The following is a 20,373-nucleotide window of genomic DNA, read 5'->3' as shown; positions in this document are numbered from 1 at the left end:
ATACGATAATAGTGAGAGGCAAACAGTCACCCGTTCACTTAATACCAGTGAAAAGAATTTCAACATGGTAGGTGCGGAGCTTTGGATGCAGTATAAATCAAATGCGGGCTCATCGCTTTCAGTTTTGCCAGCGCATGCGGAGCCATTGAACTGCTCCCTTGAACGATTATTGTAATGCAGGCGAGTAGGTCAGAGGGAACGATACCATGTCCTGAACGACACAGAGCAGCCTTCAAATACTCTGTAGGTGTGTCTCAGCCAGCTCCTTTGACGCTGTATAGCGACAACTCTATGAGCGTAATCTTGCTCCCTGAAATTATTGTACCAGTGCCAACTTACATTTCAGCCCATTCACAGCTTAAATGCCATGATTGTGGCGATCTTTTGGATCGAAACCAGACCTTGCACTGAGCTACGTGGCGTACGTCTGGCACTGAAGCACAAACAAATCACCGTGACAGAACCTTAAGGAACGTTCTTCAGTTACCGCGACGACACGCGATCAAGATGTGCAACGCAAGAGCGCGGTAACAAGTAAGAATAAATAATTTAACGTAGCCTGTGCCTTCTAAAACGCAATATTTCCTTTGAGCAGACCCTGCTCCCAAAGCAAGAGGAGTCATGTGACCCCACCTGCGGCGTAAAATCAACGCTTCGTCTATCGGTCGAGGGGTGGAGCTCGCGCCCAGTACTCTTTCTATGTCTCTTTGTAGCAGATTGTAGGTGTGCGCGTGTGTGCATGCTTCTTGCGTGCGCTATTGGCGTTTTCGTGCATCGCCTTACACATGTACTTTCGTTGCTAACTGGAGTCTGTTTTGGCGGATGAGTAAACAAGCCATTTTTGCTCGTGTTCTCTTTCTCCTAAACATGTGTTAGGCTTGCACCCGTTCCTTTTTGTCTGTCTCTGTCGTTGTTACTCACGACGGCTAGCTGTCGGACTCGAGGTGTGCAGAAGTAGCGGTAGCCTTTCCAAGTCTCCGGTAACTGCTTCCTTGCCATTCAGTGAAATCGTAAATTGCGTCCACGTCGTTAACGTTCTGCTTTTGCCTGCGCCTTTGTGCGCTAGCTACCAATGCTTTCATAGAGGGCAGGGTACCCATGTATGTCTAAAGTAAAGACACAGGAGGCGTTTTACTTCTTCTGACATGATCGCTGAAACCTAAAAACACTGAAAACAATCGCTTCTCCTTCAAGCTTCATCGTAAGAAACGCGCGCCACGAATGTGAAAGCTGAAGGTTTAAATTTCAAGAGACTGAGCGATGGCACAAACTTGACATTTTCACTAGCAAGTGTTCTGTCGAGGAGCTGACTGAAGTACAAAAGGCGTGCATTGTTCCGGCCGCCACAAACACTGATGAAATGCACTGTATGTTCTAAATTATAAATAGGAATTAAACAGCGTGTTCGAGTAAAATCAGAGCACCGCCACTGAAGGCCTATTTTCGCCACCCATGCGGTTAATTGTTCGAGTTTCGAAATGTCCGAGTTCGGCACGACAAAGGAGCCACTTGTCCTTCGAAAGGCTCAAGCATGTGAACAAAGCGAAGTGCCTAAGACAACATCGCAGTCAGTCTTAGTTCACGCAGTGCACCCCAAGAGCTGAACGGTGTGTTCTCTGAAAGTAGGTCGGAGGGCAACTGTGTTCAAGGAGATCCGGCCAGAGTGACTGTTCCGGTGCGGCTTTCTGCTGGAGACAGCTGCTCGAGCCTTGCACTCGTTACGAGGCGGAGTAGGCGTATCGTCCGTGGCTCTTGAGAAGTTTCATGCCGAACACCAGCATGCTGTGGACAAGCTCGAGTAGCCTAAGCACCACCATGTCGGATTCGTCGACGAAGCTCGAGTAGCCCGGATTGTAGCGCGTCGTTGCGGTTTCGAGATGACTGTCATCGCCATCCCGTCTCTGCTGCTCGACTTTCTTCTCATCTTGCTGCACCTGACGATGCTGGTCTTGCTGCTTCGGTGTGGGTGGCGCCTTTGCGGTGCTGATCTCAGCGCTGTTCTTGTTGTGCCCTCGCTTCTGGGTCTGAGCCGAAGCGGGTGCCACTATGACCTGCGTTCCAGCCATGATTTCGCTAATACGCTACGGTTGAGTCTGCCTGGTCGTCATGGCTTCCTCGCGATCTTGGACGTATCCGTTCCTGCTAGTCGTTCGTCCTCCTGTAATGAGAAAAAAAAACACGAAAACTGTTGTGTGGGGGAGTGCATATCATATTCAGCGAGACTATCTGCGCTTTCTGACGATCAGAGGACAGACAGGATTCCGTTAGTCCCGTTATACACATTTACCGTGTTTGTCTAAAAATAACCACCCGTCTTGCTGGAAAACCAAAACCCCCAAAGAAAACAACGCATCGACATCACTCATAGAATCGCAAAATCGAAAAAATTGCGAGCAAACCCATCACTGTCGGCGGCACTGACAGTGAGGCTTTCGGGTTCTAGTCGCTGCGATCCGCTGCCATTGAAGCTCAGGAATGAGCTCTCCGTACACGAACGTACCGTGTGTTTTCTTATTCAGTGAAATAGCTCTTGACACGAGACCTTGTTTTTTTATATGTTCGCATTCTACTTCTATTAATTAATGCCTTCGTTTGAAGCACGCCTCGGGTACTTATGCACGCCGCTTGTTAAGTAAAGATGAGCTATTGTGTTTTCTTAAAAAAAAAATAACACTCTTGTAACCACAACCGAAACTAACAGAAAAAAAAACCAGTAAGAACTGGTGCCTGCTCAGGCTACCGCGTGAGAATAGCCTCCACGACCATATATAGTATATCGGAAGCCCTAACTTAAGCATTGAGGCACGTGCTCGAATAAAAAACATTGTCTTGTGAAAAGCACTTAGTTTAAAAGAGCTGGTAAGAAGTCATGTAATTTTGAAATTTTAAATGCCCGCGAACTTGTTCATACGGCGTAAAAACAAAATTCACGTTCAGCGTTAAAAAGCCTTGAAATGATGACAAATTCCCTGCAAGAAGGATGCTCACGGCACAAACACCGACTTCCTTATTAATCGCTTCGTCATTGAGCTTGTGCAGAGTAAAGAGCGGCGCCAGCTCAGGCTGGGCGCGTTCGCGCATGGCACCTCTTGGTACGAGTTGTTCCGGCATTGCTGGCCGGGCGTGAACTACACGGATTCTTCGAAGGATAATGCCATAATGGCGCCACGGTCAGTCCGCACAAATCGATCTGCATTCTCCAAGAGAGCAAACAACATCCGGAACTACGCGCCAGGGAACAATTGAGACGCGGTGATGTCACGTCATACGTCACACTTGATGCTATCCGCGCACGCGGGATTCTTTATGGCCATATTTTCTCCTCGTTCCTTTTATTTTTCTAACTTCTTGGAGTGTGGCGCGTTCAAGGTTGAGGCCGCACTGAATGGTTTCGTCCCTCGGTCGTCCTTCGTGGCTTATTTGCGTTGGTGTTCCACCTTGAGGCGAAGACTCTCCCTTAATCCTTAGGTTTCTTAGCTGCCCGCCGAAGATTGGTGCAAATAAAAAAAATTACTCTCAGCTGCACATGGAGGCTGCAGTATTCTGCTTTGAGATGTTTGGGGCGACTACAGCGTAACTGAAAGTAACAACTTTCCTTAGGCTGTTGTCACAAGAAACGGAACACAGAAAGCAGAAACGTTCCTTGTGTTATTCCACACCAGCCTGCATTAAAGCTTCGCTCAGAGTCGATCACTGTGGAGTCATCAAGTCTGCGAGGGATTTGCGAGAGCAGACGTGCAGAGCCAAGACCCAAACGATGCTAGCGCACCTTTATGAAAGACAGCGGAAATGGCTAGCTATTGGATGAAGCAGCTGGCTGACGTATGCACACTAGCAAGAACTGTCAGGCGTCACACGTTCACGACTACTGCTACAGCATGTGCATTTATGATTTTATCGTTGAACGCCCGAAGCCTGAACATGTAAAAGCGCGTTTGCCACCATAAAATGAACTTAGTTGCAGAACATCCGTGCGCTAAGAATGGGCAAATAAGTTTTTTTTTATTATTTTGAAGCCGTGATGTACCTATCGAAGTTATTCGTATATAGACAAGGAAGGTAAGCAGGTCTCCTTCAGAACACCCTCCATTCAGCAGGCTTCACCTGAATGCCGAATGAATAGCAGGTTTCAGAACAGTCCCCTTGAAGATAAGTCTTGTCGTATGTAAGTTGGTCTTGGCATTAATTTCACTGGCTGTCCACGAAACCGTTACTATCCGCACTGCCGTATCCAACAAGCGTACTGTTACTCACGAGCCTCGAACGGAAATGAGGCGCTACCCGCAAACAAGAAACGAATGGCAACCTGCATTTAATAAGGATGAGTAACAGCTACAGGCAGAAGCGAATAACAAATTATGACCTAGTTATCGGGAAAACTTCAAGAACTTTTGCGTCACACATGCGTCCAAAATTCGTATCAGTTCACTATTGCCGAAGCTACTCAGGTTGAAGAAAACGTTCTGACTGGGTAGTTGTTACCAATGTTAAAATAACGTTGAGTATCGGGTAACAACATCAACCTAACGTAAAAATTTAACATACAAGAGAAGAAAAAAGAAGTTCTAGTTATGGCATACATGTCTGGAACCACTATCACCGAAACAAAAGAGCTTAGGGGATGTTTTTTTTTTTTTCGGAGGTCGTGGGTTCTGATCCCACCGGCGGCATGTGGTTGTTTTTTCCTTCTGATTTCTTATCAGTTGTCTTTGAGAGGTAAAATCATTACACTCTTAAACTCCATTTAATCAACACCACAAATTAAAAAAAAAGCCATCCCCTTTGCTCTTTGGTTTCGGTGACTGTTGGCTTCCGTCACGCATGTGTTGATGCACCTTAGTGCTCTCTTGAGGAGACAAGTCAGCCTCACGGGCTTCTTCGTGAAACTGAACTGCACTATATCTCCTTTAACTTTGCCTACTCCACACTCACCTCCCAATGGCCCCACTCGTCGAACAAAAATATGTTGGCAATATTGCGATGATATTTAAGCATAATCACCCTCATGTTAGTGGCAGTTCGTGCACTTAAGGAGCGACTGTTACTTTCTTTTGTTGCTCCGGCAAGCCAAGAGAAACACCTTGCACATTTTGAGTGCATGTTGGCGTCCTATTGTGTGCGTGTATTGTTTTCCTTCTGTCTGCGCCCACTAATGACCTCCATTCGCAGTCCTTCATGTCCTTCGGCGTGCTCATCATCTTGTGAAAGGGAACAAAAAAGTGCAAATGCCTGAATAATGGGACTGAATATTGACATACTTAGCTGACTACGAATCAAGTGCTGAAAGCCGCATATAAGAAACATAATTAAAGTTCAAGCTGTATTCGTTTACTCTTCTTACGAGCTGCTTCTTGACTACAGTTTAATTGCGCTGTTTTTCCCTTTATTTTTTCTCTTCTCCAGCTGGCCGCAAGGGTTTAAGGGATGAGGGTGTGTGGGGAAGTAATAGTTTCCGCACCTTGGTGCTATAGACATTCGCCCGAGACGCCGGCAGACATGAGGGAACATAAAAGCTCCGTCCGCTGGTATCCCTGCCAGGCAACTAGGTCTCGTGGCAGTGCCCAATTAATTGGTTCTAGACCACACCCATCCCGTAAACTTCTTGCCCAACATTCTTGGGCAAAAATTTTAGACGGTGCAAAATTGTATGGTACTGTTATGAAAATATCGAATGTAATGGCCCATTCTTCCGACGTGTAGCAAGCTCTTCATTTTATAACAGCTGTACGTAGAAACTCCACAGATAATTCTTCATATGTTTCTCCGCGTCCCGCGCCAGTCTCCGGTTTGCACTCAGAAACAAAATATGTTGAATTAATGAAATGTTACTGCATTAACTGGATTCTCTCATCTATATCGTTACGAAAAAGACAGTCTAACGAGCACTTTTATGTGGAGCCCCAAAAATATGCTGGCGTAAGACTATAGGCGACAGTATAATGGTGACAGTATAATTAATAAGAATCGCCTATATTTAGCGCGTTTCTTCTCGAAAATGATCCGGAAATGCCAGCAGACTAAAGTTAGCGGTAATCTCCATCACACAAGCTTGTTTCGGAAGATTCAGTGATTGGCGTCGGGATTCCCCGCTTTGGCGGAAGCGATACGGGGCGTGTGTAACTCATCCGCTGAAATGTGACGTGCGCACCGGGGATTTTCGCGTTCGGACCTTTGTAGCGTCTTCGCTTCTTTCCCACAGGCGCGTTGGGTATCGTGCCAAGAATGGCACTCGCAGCTCCGCCTTGATCAGCCTACTGGCAGTGAACCCTCGCGCTGTTTACCACCGTCGCCGCCAGATAGCGCCACTTAATTCGCAAGCGGTGGACCGTATGAGGATCATTCGAGAAACCTTGCGTGATGCGCAAGTCTGACAACTCGGAAGGGGAGATCCATCGCTTTATGAGCGACAGAACACTCGGCAGAAAAAAAAAAAGTGGGTGCTGTTCTATTCTTTGAACTGTTGGCCTAGTTTCAGAGCCTGCCGCAATGACGGGTAGAATAGCGAAAAGTGCCGACTCGAACCACAGTAGATAAGCACATCGAAACCCTAGCGGATGATGCCATCGTTTAGCCTTAGAGTTTCTGTTCTAAAATTGTTTTATGCTTCATCATTTATAAATGTGACGACTGTCGGTTACAAAGCTTAAGGTGCGCTAAAAAAAACGCATTTTTTTTCTTTTCGTCTCCAGAGCACTGATATCCTCACTCAGTGCTCTAATTTAACGTGAATCAAGAACCGCAACCTACATGTGTTGCTTCCTGTCACAAAATCGGTGTATAACTGAAAGTTGTTGGTGATTTTTAAAAGACTTTTCGAGCTCCAACCTTTTTTTTTTCTGTACAGTATTTTCATCAGTGAGGGACATCAGACAAGTGCTATGAAGTGGTTACTAAAAATATAGCTAGCCAAAATATAATATTTAACCTTTTAGTATTAGTTTCATGCCTCATTTCTTTACATATCAGTAGCTCGCTATTAGCATTATACATATCCGTTTATAGATTTTCGAAAACATGACTGTATTAGGCGCTGCAGACTAAGAAATTCAGGTACGCGTTCCAAGCCGAAACTTTGGAGCGGAGGAGCGCACGCGGCGACGGCCACACGCTTCGGTTTGGCGTGTTCAGATCGGACGATCAACTAAGCGGCAAAATTTGCGCATTTAACTTGCTTTTCCACGGCTGAGCGCTGCTCTGTATTCAAGGTATTTATTCTTGTTTAGCCTGTACTTCGGTATCGTGCTTGCTCGAAGTACTCGGACGTGGCTAGCGCTGCGTGCAGACTAAAAAGCACTTTCGAACCCACGGTAGAAAAGAATGTAGCATTTGTGATGCTCTGGTGAACATACGCAAGCACTTACAAGTCCAGCCGCCGCGGTGGCTCAGTGGTTATGGTGCTCGGCTGCTGAGCCAAATGACGTGGGTTCGATTCCGGCCGCGGCGGACGCATTTCGAAGGAGGCGAAATGCTGGTGACCTGTGCACTGTGCAAAGTCAGTGCAAGTTAAAGAACTCTAGGTGGTAGAAATTATACGGAACCCTCCGCTACGGCGTCCCTCATAGCCTGACTCACTTTGGGACATTAAAACCCATAAACCAAACCAAACTTTTTCTGTGAGGAGTAGGTTTGGGGTCAGGAATAACGAACCAGCTTTTTGTGTAAATTACGGCTTTGTACTATTTGCTTCTTCTCTTGGCAGAGAAGCTTTCTGCCAGACCATTATTTTGGGATGCAAGTTGTTGAGCAGATCTCGCGAGACTCTGAACCAACCAGTGGAAGAAACAACAGTGCCTGTTTTAGTGTAATAGTGCTTTCCTGCTGGCATGCACTGATAAAGAGAAATATGTGCTACGTTTGTGGCTCTCTCGACTATAATTAGAAGTTTTTTGTGCACTTCATGTTGTCCACGCTGCACGACCAGCGGGTACTGCATATTTCAATTTTAAGCGCTCATGTTCCAGTACATCCCGATTGAGGTAGTAGCTGGAAAAGTGTGTGTTTGTTATTCACGCATAGTTCGCAGCGACAATTTGTACTTTTAATTGCCCTTTGCAGCGGACGCACTCTTTTTCTGTGCGCGTCTGTGCACGGATCGCCACACTGACACATATCGGTGGAAGAAAACGTTGAAACTATAAGAATGCGAAAATAAAAGTGAAGCTTGAGAAGAGGGTTCCCTACATAGAGTTACAAAAAAGTTACCCCACGAAATAGGCACCGACAAAGTAATAGCGGCGGTCCTTAAGTAGAATCGTGCTTGCATTTTACTAAACGCGGTCATGTTCAGGAAGTCGTCGCCTATGTCATTCAGAGAGTTCCTGACAAACGCATGTCCGGCTCAGCAATAACAGCCCTCCCATCGTGCATAAAACGCAGCGTATTTTGCACTATGCCATTCACTTCAGCTGGATGGTTTCTGACTGCGTGCGCTCAGTACGTTGTTGTTGTTTTTCACGTGATACAAAACTTCCATTTCGATTCTTTTTTTTTCCCCCGATTAACGCACCAACGACACATTTTCAGGCTGCTTTTGGCGCGGACGGAGACGCATATATAGGCGATGACGCCGATGCTGGGACTTGCTTTCAATTCCACACACGAAATTTTCACGCTTCATGAAATGTTTTTTTATGCATTATGCTCATTACTCATATGTTACTGGTCCCGCACGCCCACGTGGACTGTCGAGCGTCTCTGATTGGTCGCCGGATGAAGCGGCGGGTTCATAGCCGTGTTTTCGATGGTATAGTACTGCGTCCGAATCGTAATCGTCGCTTGCCACTTTCAAGATCTGAGCTGCCCATTTAATCCATTCTTCCACGCCGTCAACTTCAAGCTGGCAGGCGAAGAGCAGCTGCTCTTCCACGCCGGCTGCGCTCGCCGCAGAAACGTCTGACGTAACTCTCGGGCCTCGTGTGCGCGTACAGGGACCGGCGCGAGTGTAGAGACGCTTAAATACAAACTCGTCCGCACTAAAATATGTGAAATAAATTCTGGGACAATCGAATTTTCTGTGTGCGATTTCAGCAGTTTCTTGAAGGCTGCAAGAACTCAACTCGCACCAACCTTTTTCGCAACCCTGGCTCGAGTTGTGTGGGGCACCGCATCTACGAGAAGTACAAACGACAAAGCAAAAGGCACACAAACGCAATCACATCATCTCTTACATCTTTGTTCAGAGAACGCAGCATCTGCAACGCGAATAGGGGCGGGGCTAGAATGATGGCAATAAAGTAGCGCTACTGATGTCAGTAGTGTGTATCTTTTCCTGCTTCGAGAACTACGCCATCCAATGGGCTGATATGCTTTACTAAAGCGGCTATGAATCGGACTTCCGTCAGGAGCTCGAGCCATGGTTGGGCTCGATCGGATCGAGCAGCCGCGTAATCTAACGCAAAAGCGGTAGGTTTTAGGAGCGTTAGCTCTTTTTCTCGCATTTCAACGTTTCTTGTCCGTCCGAGATTTCAAGATGGCGGCCGATCACGTGATCAAATTGCTGCAGCAATTGCCGTGCCCAGGATCCCGCGCAATACGCGCTCTTGCAGTGTGAGGACAACGTAGAAGCTGTCTTTATTCGAGATATGGAAATCTGTGCTCAGCCGTCTCCGAAATCTCAACATCCTCTCCATAGGCGGAGAGGCGCTTCGCTCCACTGCTTGGAGGAACTACGGGTGCGGGCGGCGAGTCGCATGCATTTCTTATGGTGGAAGCTGAAGCGAGCTGTACGGAAGATGATGTAAACCATCGGTCAAGGAAATGTCGTCGTGAGTGCGGATCAGAGAAGCAGAACGCGGCCCTGCCATGAGTAAGACAAACACGAAGAACCCTCGGCAGTCATGCAGGCATTGCGGAATCAGGGTGTTGAACAGACTTATGAGAGAATACTGGAAGACATATATAACGACTCCATAGCTACCAAAGTCCTCCATGAAGTCAGCAATAGAACTCCAATAAGGAAGGGCGTCAGGCAGGGAGACACGATCTCGCCAATGCTATTCACCGCCTGTTTACAGGAGGTCTTCCGAGGCATGAATTGGGAACAGTTGGGCATAAAAATTAGTGGAGAATGCCTAGTGATTTGCGATTCGCTGATGACAGCGCCTTATTGAATCACTCAGGAGATGAACTGCAAAGCATGATCAATGAGTTATACAGGCAGAGCAGAATAGTGTGTCTAAATATTAACAAGCAGAAAACCGAAGTAATGTTCAACAGTCTCGCCAGGGCACATGAGTTCACAATTAATAGCGAGGTGCTAGAAGTGGTAAAGGAATACGTCTACTTAGGAAAGGTAGTGACCGTTGATCCGGATCACGAGATGGAAATAAGATAGAGGAATTAGAGTGGAGTGGAGATCATCACTCAGATCATGAATGGCAGTTTAGCAATATCCCTCAAAAGAAAAATGTACAACACTTGTATCTTACCAGTACTCACCTATGGGGCAGAAACATGGAGGCTAACGAAAAAGGTTCAGCTTAAGTTAAGGACAACGCACCGAGCTATGGAAAGGAAAATTATAGGTGTAACGTTAAGAGAAAGGACGAGGGCACAGTGGGTCAGGGAACAAAAGCGGTGCTAACGCCTTCCTAGTCGAAATCAAGACGAAAAAATGGGCACGGGCAGGGCATGTAATGCGAAGGCAGGACAACCGCTGGTCCTTAAGGGTAGGGGAGTGGATTCCAAGTGAAGGCAAGCGTAGCAGGGGCGGTAGAAAGTTAGGTGGGCGGATGAGACTAAGAAGTTTGCGGGGATACGTTAGCCGCAGCTGGCAAAGCACATGGTTAATTGGCGACACATATGGGAGAGGCCTTTGCCCTGCAGTGGGCGCAGTCAGGCTGATGGTGATGAAAGCGAAGACTTAATTAGTCAAGGAGGCCACATTACCGTCTCTGAAGACGAGGACGCGTTGTGTGCCAAGGAAATCTACTCCGGATGTGGACACCACGCGTAGAGGTGCGACGAACTCATCCAGTGGGCCGCCCACGGCCGCCTCCATTTGGTCATCACCTTGACTCTTCAATCTGGCTGATGCAACCCCGACTTTTCGACGAGGTACGAACAACTCGTCCGGGGGCGTTGCCCTGCCCCGCTGCCGAGGAGATCGTGCTTGCGGAGATCTCAGGGGAGATGCCCTTGACTCCCGCTGTTACTCGCTGCTGGCCTTCCCGTCGAGACGCGTTTACACGCCCAGGACGCCCCGTGTGTCATCGCCCTTACGTAGAGGAGGACACACCCATCTCGCCGGGTTTGCCCCGCTCTCTGTGAAACCAGAATACAGCACCTGACATTTCGAACTGCTTCTCGTACTGTGCAGTGTATAATGCGCATGCTGCACACAGCGGCCCCATCATCGTTCGCTGCTAGATTATCTGCATGAACACATTCATGCGTCGGGCTTGTTTCATTCCTCACAGTTTACGAGGCTGAACACGATACCGAACATTTCTGAAATTTTCTGACCAAACGGCATCGAGCAGAAAAAAAACGAACCTCGAGAGGAATTCGGACCACCACCGATGTATGTAAAAGCAGCTTCGATTGCCGATGCCATAGACCACTCGGCCATCGTCGCAGCCGAACTGACGTCGCACTATTTTAATTCGCCGTCTTAATAATCTTTCATTCGTTACTTCTGCGCTTACAAATTCGGCGGCTGTGATGCTGACTCCGTGGTGTAAAGCCGGATGAGTCTAGGAACAGAGTGGCTCGCCCGTCTCGCCAAAACGGCAGCTTTATGCAACCGCACACGAACGTGAGAAGGCAGCGCCGCGCGTCTCTAGGGCTTACTAGAGCCAAACGCTTAGCGCGCGCTATTCATTTGGAAGAGAAGCGAGTGATAGGGATGACTTGTGAAGCCTCAAATGAAGCCTCGGAGGCCAGGTGCGCTACCGAGGTCGAACAATAGAAGCCGGCTAAGGCGGTGGCCCGTCCAGCAGCAAAAGGAGATGGCCCATACCAGAGTTCGGCAACGACCATACGTGAGGCGCGTCCTATTATGTTCTACGCCTTTCCAGCAATGCATTTCGTGCTTGCTCACACTCTCGATGACGTTATTGAGTACTAAGTTTATCTTCTTTCTTTAAATACTAACTGGAAGATTATAATATTGACAATCCGTCGTGAATATACAAGGCACTTCAAACTGTCCGATACATGTACCAACGGTTAATGACATGCTTTTTTTTGGCGATTGTTTTGGTCCTATCCTTTGCCTACTTCATTTATTTCTAAATAATCCTGCGGACCGGCAGCGTGGCTTTGGCGCTCGGCTGCTGATCCCAAGGTAGCGGGATTGAATCCCGGCCGCGCCGGCTGCATTTCGAGGAAGACGGGATGCGAAAACACCTGTGTGCTTTCTGGTGTTAGCGCACTTAAAGAACCTCAGGTGGTCTAAATTAATCTGCAGCCCTCCGCTAAGGTGTCCGTCGTGGCACCCGTGTATCGCTTAGGGAATTTAAACCCTACATCCCATCCCCAGTTGATATAACACTACGGTCGGTTATTTCACTCCTTTCTGTATTTCGGTGAACACGCCAGCTTTTCTACAACAGCATTTGGACGCTGATGTATATGTCAACACTACGTATACTAACGACTGTTATAGCGTCGACTGAAAGGAGTGTATGAGGCATGTATAGTGATCGAGGGTGTTCGATTAGGGCTCACTGTCAAGGAGTCATCGACACTGAAACAAACGGGTGTGTTTTTCATCCAAACGGCTCATATGCAGCTGGTTTTCAGCAAGAGAAGCAGGGAACAAGCTGTCAGCGCGGTAGCCTGTAGCCTGTCCCTACGTGTGATCGGGGCACTGTATTTTAAAGCGAAAAAGCAAAATATCTTTTTTTTTATGTCCTAGATTCTGGTACTCTCAAAGGCGCAGCAGGATGCCCGTGCACTTACTCAGACAAACGACTACTCAGTTATCTTGTTAGTAACATGAGACTTGGCCTATACACTTTCCACACTGTTTGACAACAATGACTACTCACACGACTTTCACGTTGTGAAGTGCACTGAGAAAATGATGTCGATCTGACGGAATTTCATACATTTCTTATTTTCTAAGATCGTTGTTTTCGGTGTTTCCTACTAGACTATTTACTACCTCCACTTGACGACACTTTGTCGAGGTTCCAGAATGCTCTAGCAGTTCCATTCTCTATGACTGGTTCTTTTTGACAGCCCCACTTCAAAACCGTGGCAACGGCTTTCGGATACGTTTGCGGCGTGCCAAACAAGTACGACGGTAAGGATATGAATAAAAAAGCTCGACCGACACGTTATTCTTAGACTGTCTGTCTGCTTGGCTGTCCCTCAAAGAAGAGGGCGCTGGAAGCGCATGTGCCACTCTTCTGTCTGCCGCATGCAAGATGGGGAACGCTCGACGGCCCCAGTCCGTCCATCGTCGAAGCTTGGGCGACCGGCGAAAGGCGGATGACCTGCTTCTGTGCGCGGCTTCCGCATCGGACGCGGAGGCAGCCAGGCAAGCGCCGCTGCCGTGTACTGTAGCCATACGTGAGGTTCCCTTTCCCCTGCGGCGCCTCCTCTCCCTCCGCCCCTCCCTCCACGCCCCCAGGCCGGTCACTTCCTAGATCACCGGCGGCTCCCAAACGGGCTGACCCAGTTCCCGACTCGGACGCAGTGCATGCACTGGCCGCTTTCACTTTCGTAGGGGCCCCTTCGTTTGCTGGGCTTCTTTCGGCCGCCTGTTTCAGCTATCCTTTACCTCTTTACTTTTTTCGTGCTTCCTTGCGCGGCTACTCCTTTTCCTCGCCTTAACGTTTATCTGCCTCCTTTTTCTTTCCCGTTGTTGGTCTCTTTTTCATGTTCTTGTATAGGTTCCTGCTTCTGGGTGCGCTCGAGCGGTACGGGCACAGCCCGGAAAAAGGCGGGAAGCCGGAATGGAAAGTGCCGCGGAGAAATTCGTGCTCTTCTGAGCGCCCGGTGGTTCCTTGAGCGAACGCGTCAGCCCTGCGGAAGTGTCTGACCGGTTCCTCAGGGTGCTGAGCACCGTAGGCAAATCCCACCTGAATGTCGTGTTTCTCTTAACTGTTATCATTTGTATGCAGACCTCTCTCAGCTTTCGAAGAGGCTTGTGAGGTGCAATGGATTATAGTTTTGGTTTGCCACGAACATCATCATATTCATGGCTAGGAACGCACCCCCCCCCCCCCTCCTCCCTGCGACGGCATGGCCCTATTTCTACACATACTGGCTCCCATGCACTGCACCATACTTGTAACGCTCAGTAAGCAGCATGGCAACCATGATACTACAGTCATCATATTTCCAGCCTGTTCCTCGCAGAGAAAGGAATGTAAAAAGTTTCTCATTGTCCTGGTGACAACCATCACCAGCCCTAGTCTGGGGTAAATCCGCTAAGTATCGATTTGTGCATCGAAGAAGTTTGCTTTTTGTGGCAATTTTGCGGGATTTTATACCTGCGTTTTTTTTCTTTTTTTGTGTGTGTGAAAGGCAAAACACGTCGGCCTGAGTTATCGACGCACTGGGGCTGCTGTTGAGTCGCGCATGGCCTGAATGTATGCTTCCCGACATTACGAAGGGGAATGGGAGCTAAGGTAGCAGAAATATATGGAAAAGAGAAAATCCTATTGGAGCTGCGGATGTAGTTTTGCTTCTCCACACGATAACACGCAAAATCAAATAGCCTCAGTTTCTGCGTTCTTCCTTCATCTATAGCGGAGATGTACGCAGTCGGCAATGAGCAACTATGCGATAACGCGTGAGCCTCACATGTTACCGAAGATGAGGAAAACTCTGGTATGAATCCTTATTGTAAGCCAACCATCACGCAGCTCCTCGCGTATTTCGACTCGTTTACTTGTGCTATCGTACTTCGTTCAGTGCTTGTCTTTTTTAACTGATGGGCACTTCAAATGAGCTGTACAGAGAGACGAGGTGCAGATTTTTTTTTAAGCGAAAGTAATTTCTGTCGCGCCGGTTTACGGCGAGCCCTAACGACATTATAAGACTTAAACGTGCACAGTCATGCGTCACTACAACATGCATGTTGCGCTCCGACGAAAGGGATCTTGACGAGCATAAATGCAACATTACGTGCGCAGTTCTACCTTCCTATCACTTGCAGAAAGAAATGCCTAAGTGTATGGCGCTGCGTCCTGCCTTGTAAGCCACAGTAAACGGCTCGTACAGATTCGTGCCGAAGAGGCGGTGCTGGCGTGAAGCCTGGCAGTTGCGCAGATCGCTCAGTCTAGCCTCTGCTCCGATGATGTTCTTGGAGATGGTGCTAGGCTTCTTTCTTTTTTCTTTTCTGCAGAACTGGCACGTATCGTCATCGAGGGGAGACAGCGAATAAATGATAAGGAAAGAGGCTGCGTGTCAAGGAACATACGCTAACGACCTTCCTTCCTAGACGCCACGTTTCAGCCCAGATCAAGGCGCTCTCAGTGACCTGTGCGCGCCAGAAATCATTATCGGCTTATTTCAATGACGCGATAATCGTCAGTGCTCTACCTAGCGCGATTATGTAATGTTCTTTTTTTCTTCTTCCGAGAACGGAATGGCGTGAGAAGGGGACGAGAAAACCTGCAATAATTCAGCAAGGTGCTGCGTCGGCGACAACGCGACGTTTTGTATGGCGAGGCGGCGCAGAGGCGACTGCCTCGCTGATTCCAGTCGCTCTGTACGTACCTTGCCAAAACTTTGGTACCATAGAAGCAACAAAGAGGAAAAGGAAGAAGGCTATAGCAAGAAAGCGCCATCTTTGGTGATAGATGGAAAGTACTTAACGTCCACCACTGGAACACCAATGAGCATAGAGTCTGGTGGTTGAGGTGTATGTAGCACTGCTGTACTTTAGCTGAGACTAACTCCCTCGCTCGTTCGGCCACCCACCCACCTACTAACTAACTAACTAAATAACTAACTAACTCACTCACTCACTCACTCACTCACTCACTCACTCACTCACTCACTCACTCACTCACTCACTCACTCACTCACTCACTCACTCACTCACTCACTCACTCACTCACTCACTCACTCACTCACTCACTCACTCACTCAGCAGCACTTAAAAGATGGTTTTGCAGTTGCTATTGCATGACTTATTCCTGCAATATTTCTTATTTCTAGGCATGTTGGCTGCTTATCCGTATCTTAAGCTTACAACAATTAACTGAATGAAGTAAAAGGAACGCCGACCAAAAGGTTGTTGTTTAAAACGAAGACGTTTCGGCTTCCATACGGAAGCCTTGATAAGAGTGATCAAGGCTTCCGTATGGAAGCCGAAACGTCTTCGTTTTAAACAACTCTGATCAAGGCTTCCGTATGGAAGCCGAAACGTCTTCGTCTTAAACAACAACCTTTTGGTCGGCGTTCCTTTTTCTTCAGTCATGAATCTTCTTCCCGACCAGACGAGTTTTCGTCAGACTTTAGATTTCACAACAATTAACTGAGCTGCTTACTCGTTACTGTTGACTCTGTAACGCTGGATTCAAGCTTAGTATCTTTTCAAGATTCACTTTCCTTCTCTAGTTGTTCTATTATTGCAGCGCCAACAGGCGACTAAATATTAGTCGTTGGACCTTAGCTTGCGCAAAACTTGGTCGCGTCGGCCGGAAGCTGTCACCCCGCTTGTCAAGAATCAAGAACGACTATTTGCCAGTCATACGCACGAAAAATTTGCGCCAGTTGCGGAATACGCCTTATGAAGAAAACACAGTACTATACTCGTATTTGCACGTAGAGATATTTTTTGTACAGCAGCCACAAGTGCGCAATTTTGCGCAAAGAAATGAGACCGAGGAGCGGCTGGAAAGAAACCAAGATCCTCTGTGATAGATATCCTCGGAGAGCCTTCTAGGATGACATTTTCTTTTTACCGTTGCAGTAAGCCCCTTATTATAGGGGCAAAGCACAGACAAAGATATAACCTATATCCTGGCTGTCATTATTAAATAATCAACAGTGGAGCCGCACCCAAGCGGAGAGACTCAAAGGCAGAAATTTTCGAGGGCAGCATATTGCAGAGACCTAGCTTCGAAGGCCTCCTGGCTCGTCTCCAAACAATGTGTTTTTCAAGGCGCTGACCTTTTGGCGCCCTGCGGATTCGTCCGAAGAAACTGGACTTTATACAGAGAGTCGCTTCCTGATACATAAGACTTCATAAACTTGGTCGCACGGAAAATAGAGGCTGCCCAGCAACAGCCGTCTGCTGATTCGTACCATCATCGATGACGCACGTGCTTGAGTCAGGGAAGTGGCGTGTTCCAAGACAGCTTAAGTGTCGCCTCAGGCAACTCATGTGCAGCAAGCACTAAAGAGCGAGCTAGAGAGTTAGCCTTACTTGTTACGCCATAACCGGTGGTATACGAAAAGACTGCCATTTTTCATCCAGTGCATCCCTGAGTCGAGCCGCACGAGTGCTTTTACAGTCTTTGTCAAAAGCATCACAGCCCAAGGGGTCTGCTGCTGAGCCCTGGAGCGCGGTTCCCCTTGCATACTCAGGGACCCTAATCTCACGAAGGCGGTAGGAACATAAGTCCTCGGTCCTCCCAGGCTTGGGACTGTCAAATGTGCTAAAGACCCCCGCTACACGGCTTGGAAGCGAACCCAGTGGGCGGTATATTTTTGACAAATACTGTACATGTCCAGTCCGTAAATCGAGCCAGCAGTTACAATTTCTGTATCGTAACCAGCGAGGCGGAACGCCTAGGCTGATCGAAACGAAGCTGTGTGCCTTGAAAGCGTATGGGTGGCGCAAACGTGCGTTATTTCACAAGAGGGCAAGCTTAAGCAGTTAGCTGGTGCCTGCAACTACAAAACTCGCATTTCCTCACGACGACACGCGGCCTCGACATTCCGCATCCTATTACATTCCTATGGCAGCTTCGATCTCTTTCACATGCCAATATTTTACATCGCGGGTTCAACTGTAAAGTTGGCCATGCTGTCTCGGCAGGAAAAGAAAAAAAATGTTTCCAAGAAATGGGTGGAAGTAATGCACAGTAAAGAGAAGTGCAGAACAACCGACACATCATATAAAGATGCTGGCCTAAGTACTGTAATTTATGTTCACTTGAAGCTAGTACCTTTCAGCTGCCCTGTTAAAGCTCTGCACACGCTTTCCTTTGCGCGTGTATAAAACTAAACGACAGAGAATCTAACGGAGCCGAGAAACTGTTAAAACACAAATGAAATCTGATATTTTCTGTTCGTACGTAAAATAAATGTCTTTCTCGTTTGCGTACAAAAAGTGTCCTCAAAGTATGCAGTCGCTGTATAACTTCTGCGCGTAAATTCGTTAACTGATCTGGAACATTTTTTTGTTTCAGCAAATTTTCTGTTGCCGTATCCATTAACTTGCCCCCTCGACTCCATACACGCAAACTCGTTCCGCTAGCTTTAGGCTACGGAAAAAACAACTGCCATACGCGTAGAAAGGCACATCAGTGAAATAACACATCATTTCTCAATTTCACAGCATGAAGTAAGGTAATGTTGCAGGAGCTACTCACACCATCGTGTTATCCCTTGGAGTCCTCCCATTTCTGTCCTTGCTGTAAGCGACGCAGCGAGCTTAATCCAATCGATGCGTCTCGGTGAACTTGCGAGGGTGTACGCTCACGCCGCGCGTGGTCCCCGGCGTTTCGAGCACGGCGCGAAGCACGTTGGGGCACCCGCGCCGACCATGCACCACGCTCGCGCACTGTGAATACTCCTCGGTGGAGACGCTCAAGAGCGAACGGATCTGGAGTCGCGGACAACGCGAAGTACGGATTTCCAGTTCAACGTCCCGTCTCCCCCGTAGCTCTGCACATTCTCTCAATGAACATATGGAGAGAGTAAGAAAGAGGGGGCAAGGCGAGAAAACCCGCTGCGTCGCGCACTGCCACAAGCACTATGGCCACAAGCCTGTCGAACTCCGTAGACGAAAACAGCACTGCCGCCGCTAGACTCCTTCCTCCTCTCCTGGCGTGACTCGTTTTTCTCTCTCTCTCTCGACTCTTCCGCAGTGGCCGGACCGTACTCTGCCGTATGGAGGGTACCTTCTCCCGGCACGTATTGGGAGCAGCGGTAGGAGAAAGAGAGCCTGTTGATTTCCGTTCTCCTCTCTTACTTTCTCGTCACTGTTCACTCTCTCGCTTTCTCTATCGCTCTCCCAGTAGGAAGAGGAAGAGCCCGGGGTGAGGGCTATTCCACCGTCCAAAAAGGAAAGACACAATGGAATGGACCCTTTTTCCCCCATGGGTCTGCGTCGCTGACTGTTATTGGTTATCGTGGGTAGATCTTTTTTTTTTTTTACCGTCTCCATCCGGCGTTTTTGCTGTCGCGATCGCCTGATTTGTCGCCGTCCGCCGCGGTATACGTGCGGCTTCTTTCCGCCTTCGTTTTCTCGCCCCGGCGTCAGACGCGCGAAGCTCTTTATGCGTGTCTTCCTGCTCGACTCTTCCGTGACTGCACGCGTCTACGCTCTTCTTTTCTTCGACGTGGCCTCGTTGTCCCGGCTCTAGCCTTGGGACGAAACAAAGCGAAGTCTTGCTTCGACGCCTTCTGAGAAGGCTACGACGTCGGGCAGATCTTAGAAAAAAAATAATAATCGAAACATTCCAAGGAAACCGGGAACCGCCCCCAGTGCGCAAGTGCCAACAGTGTTCTGTCTGCACCAACTATAAGCGAATTCACTTTGAGCTTAAGAGAGGGCGAGTTTCGCATTTGCTATTCGTTGGAGAGCGTGCCGAAGTGCTTTTGTGGCTCTGCATGAAATTTTGCTTGGATATAAGATGAAGCGTAGTTTCTCACTGTTTTCCCAGTAAGCAACTGAAAATGTCGTTTCTGAATGGGTGAAACTATTCTCGCAGGGCAATAAATTTTTACCTGTTTTGGCCTTCCTATAAGTTAGCAGGCATAAGACAGCAACTCCATGGGGTGCCATGAATCAGCTCACAAATGCACGTGCTTCTGGAATAGCAGAGATAATTAACCGCATCTTCTTCACTATCAAAAGCTTTCATACTGCTCTTGATACTTTGATAATAAAGACAAGGCCTATCCATTCCGGACGTAGTATCAGCTCGTTTTGGTACGTTGTCGGTGTTGTTAGTGTTGCTTGATTCTTTGGAATCAGCACTTGTAAGGGGACAACCACCAAGATGTAGTATACTGCATACATTTCATCGGAGATCCAAAAAACAGAAAACTTGTCGCCATGGTGCAGGCTTATGTCCTCTCGTGCTGGTAGGTGGGGCCAGTGGTATAGTTGCGATGCTGAGAGTCAGGTGGGATTATTCTTTTTTTTTTATTCGAAGACTGTTCCACAAGGTAGGTTTAGAAAGAAGGATGCGTATGTAAGAGACCGTTAGAAGGATTGCAGAAGACTTTCGCTGA

General features: G+C 47.9%; 2 protein-coding genes across 3 annotated transcripts in view; both read right to left on the bottom strand.

Moving 5' to 3' along the window:
- The window catches only part of LOC144126237 (salivary anticoagulant protein P23-like), a 339,317-nt gene extending 339,132 nt beyond the window's left edge, over positions 1–185 (bottom strand). For both annotated transcript variants that reach the window (XM_077660290.1, XM_077660294.1), the window contains exon 1: positions 176–185. The gene's annotated coding sequence lies outside the window, so the exon portion shown is untranslated. The remainder of the gene's footprint in view (positions 1–175) is intronic.
- On the bottom strand, positions 176–18,950 carry LOC144126239 (uncharacterized). Its single transcript, XM_077660295.1, has 2 exons — positions 18,504–18,950; positions 176–2,158 (listed from the first exon to the last, which is right to left on the bottom strand). Exon 2 carries the CDS (start codon positions 2,064–2,066, stop codon positions 1,719–1,721), a length of 348 nt encoding a protein of 115 aa, XP_077516421.1. The 5' UTR covers positions 2,067–2,158; positions 18,504–18,950; the 3' UTR covers positions 176–1,718.
- Positions 18,951–20,373: the final 1,423 nt, after the last annotated feature.

Source organism: Amblyomma americanum, chromosome 3, assembly GCF_052857255.1.
Source record: "Amblyomma americanum isolate KBUSLIRL-KWMA chromosome 3, ASM5285725v1, whole genome shotgun sequence".
Classification (NCBI taxonomy): domain Eukaryota; kingdom Metazoa; phylum Arthropoda; class Arachnida; order Ixodida; family Ixodidae; genus Amblyomma; species Amblyomma americanum.
Note: the sequence above shows the minus strand (reverse complement) of the source record. Positions and strands in the feature narration are given on the sequence as shown.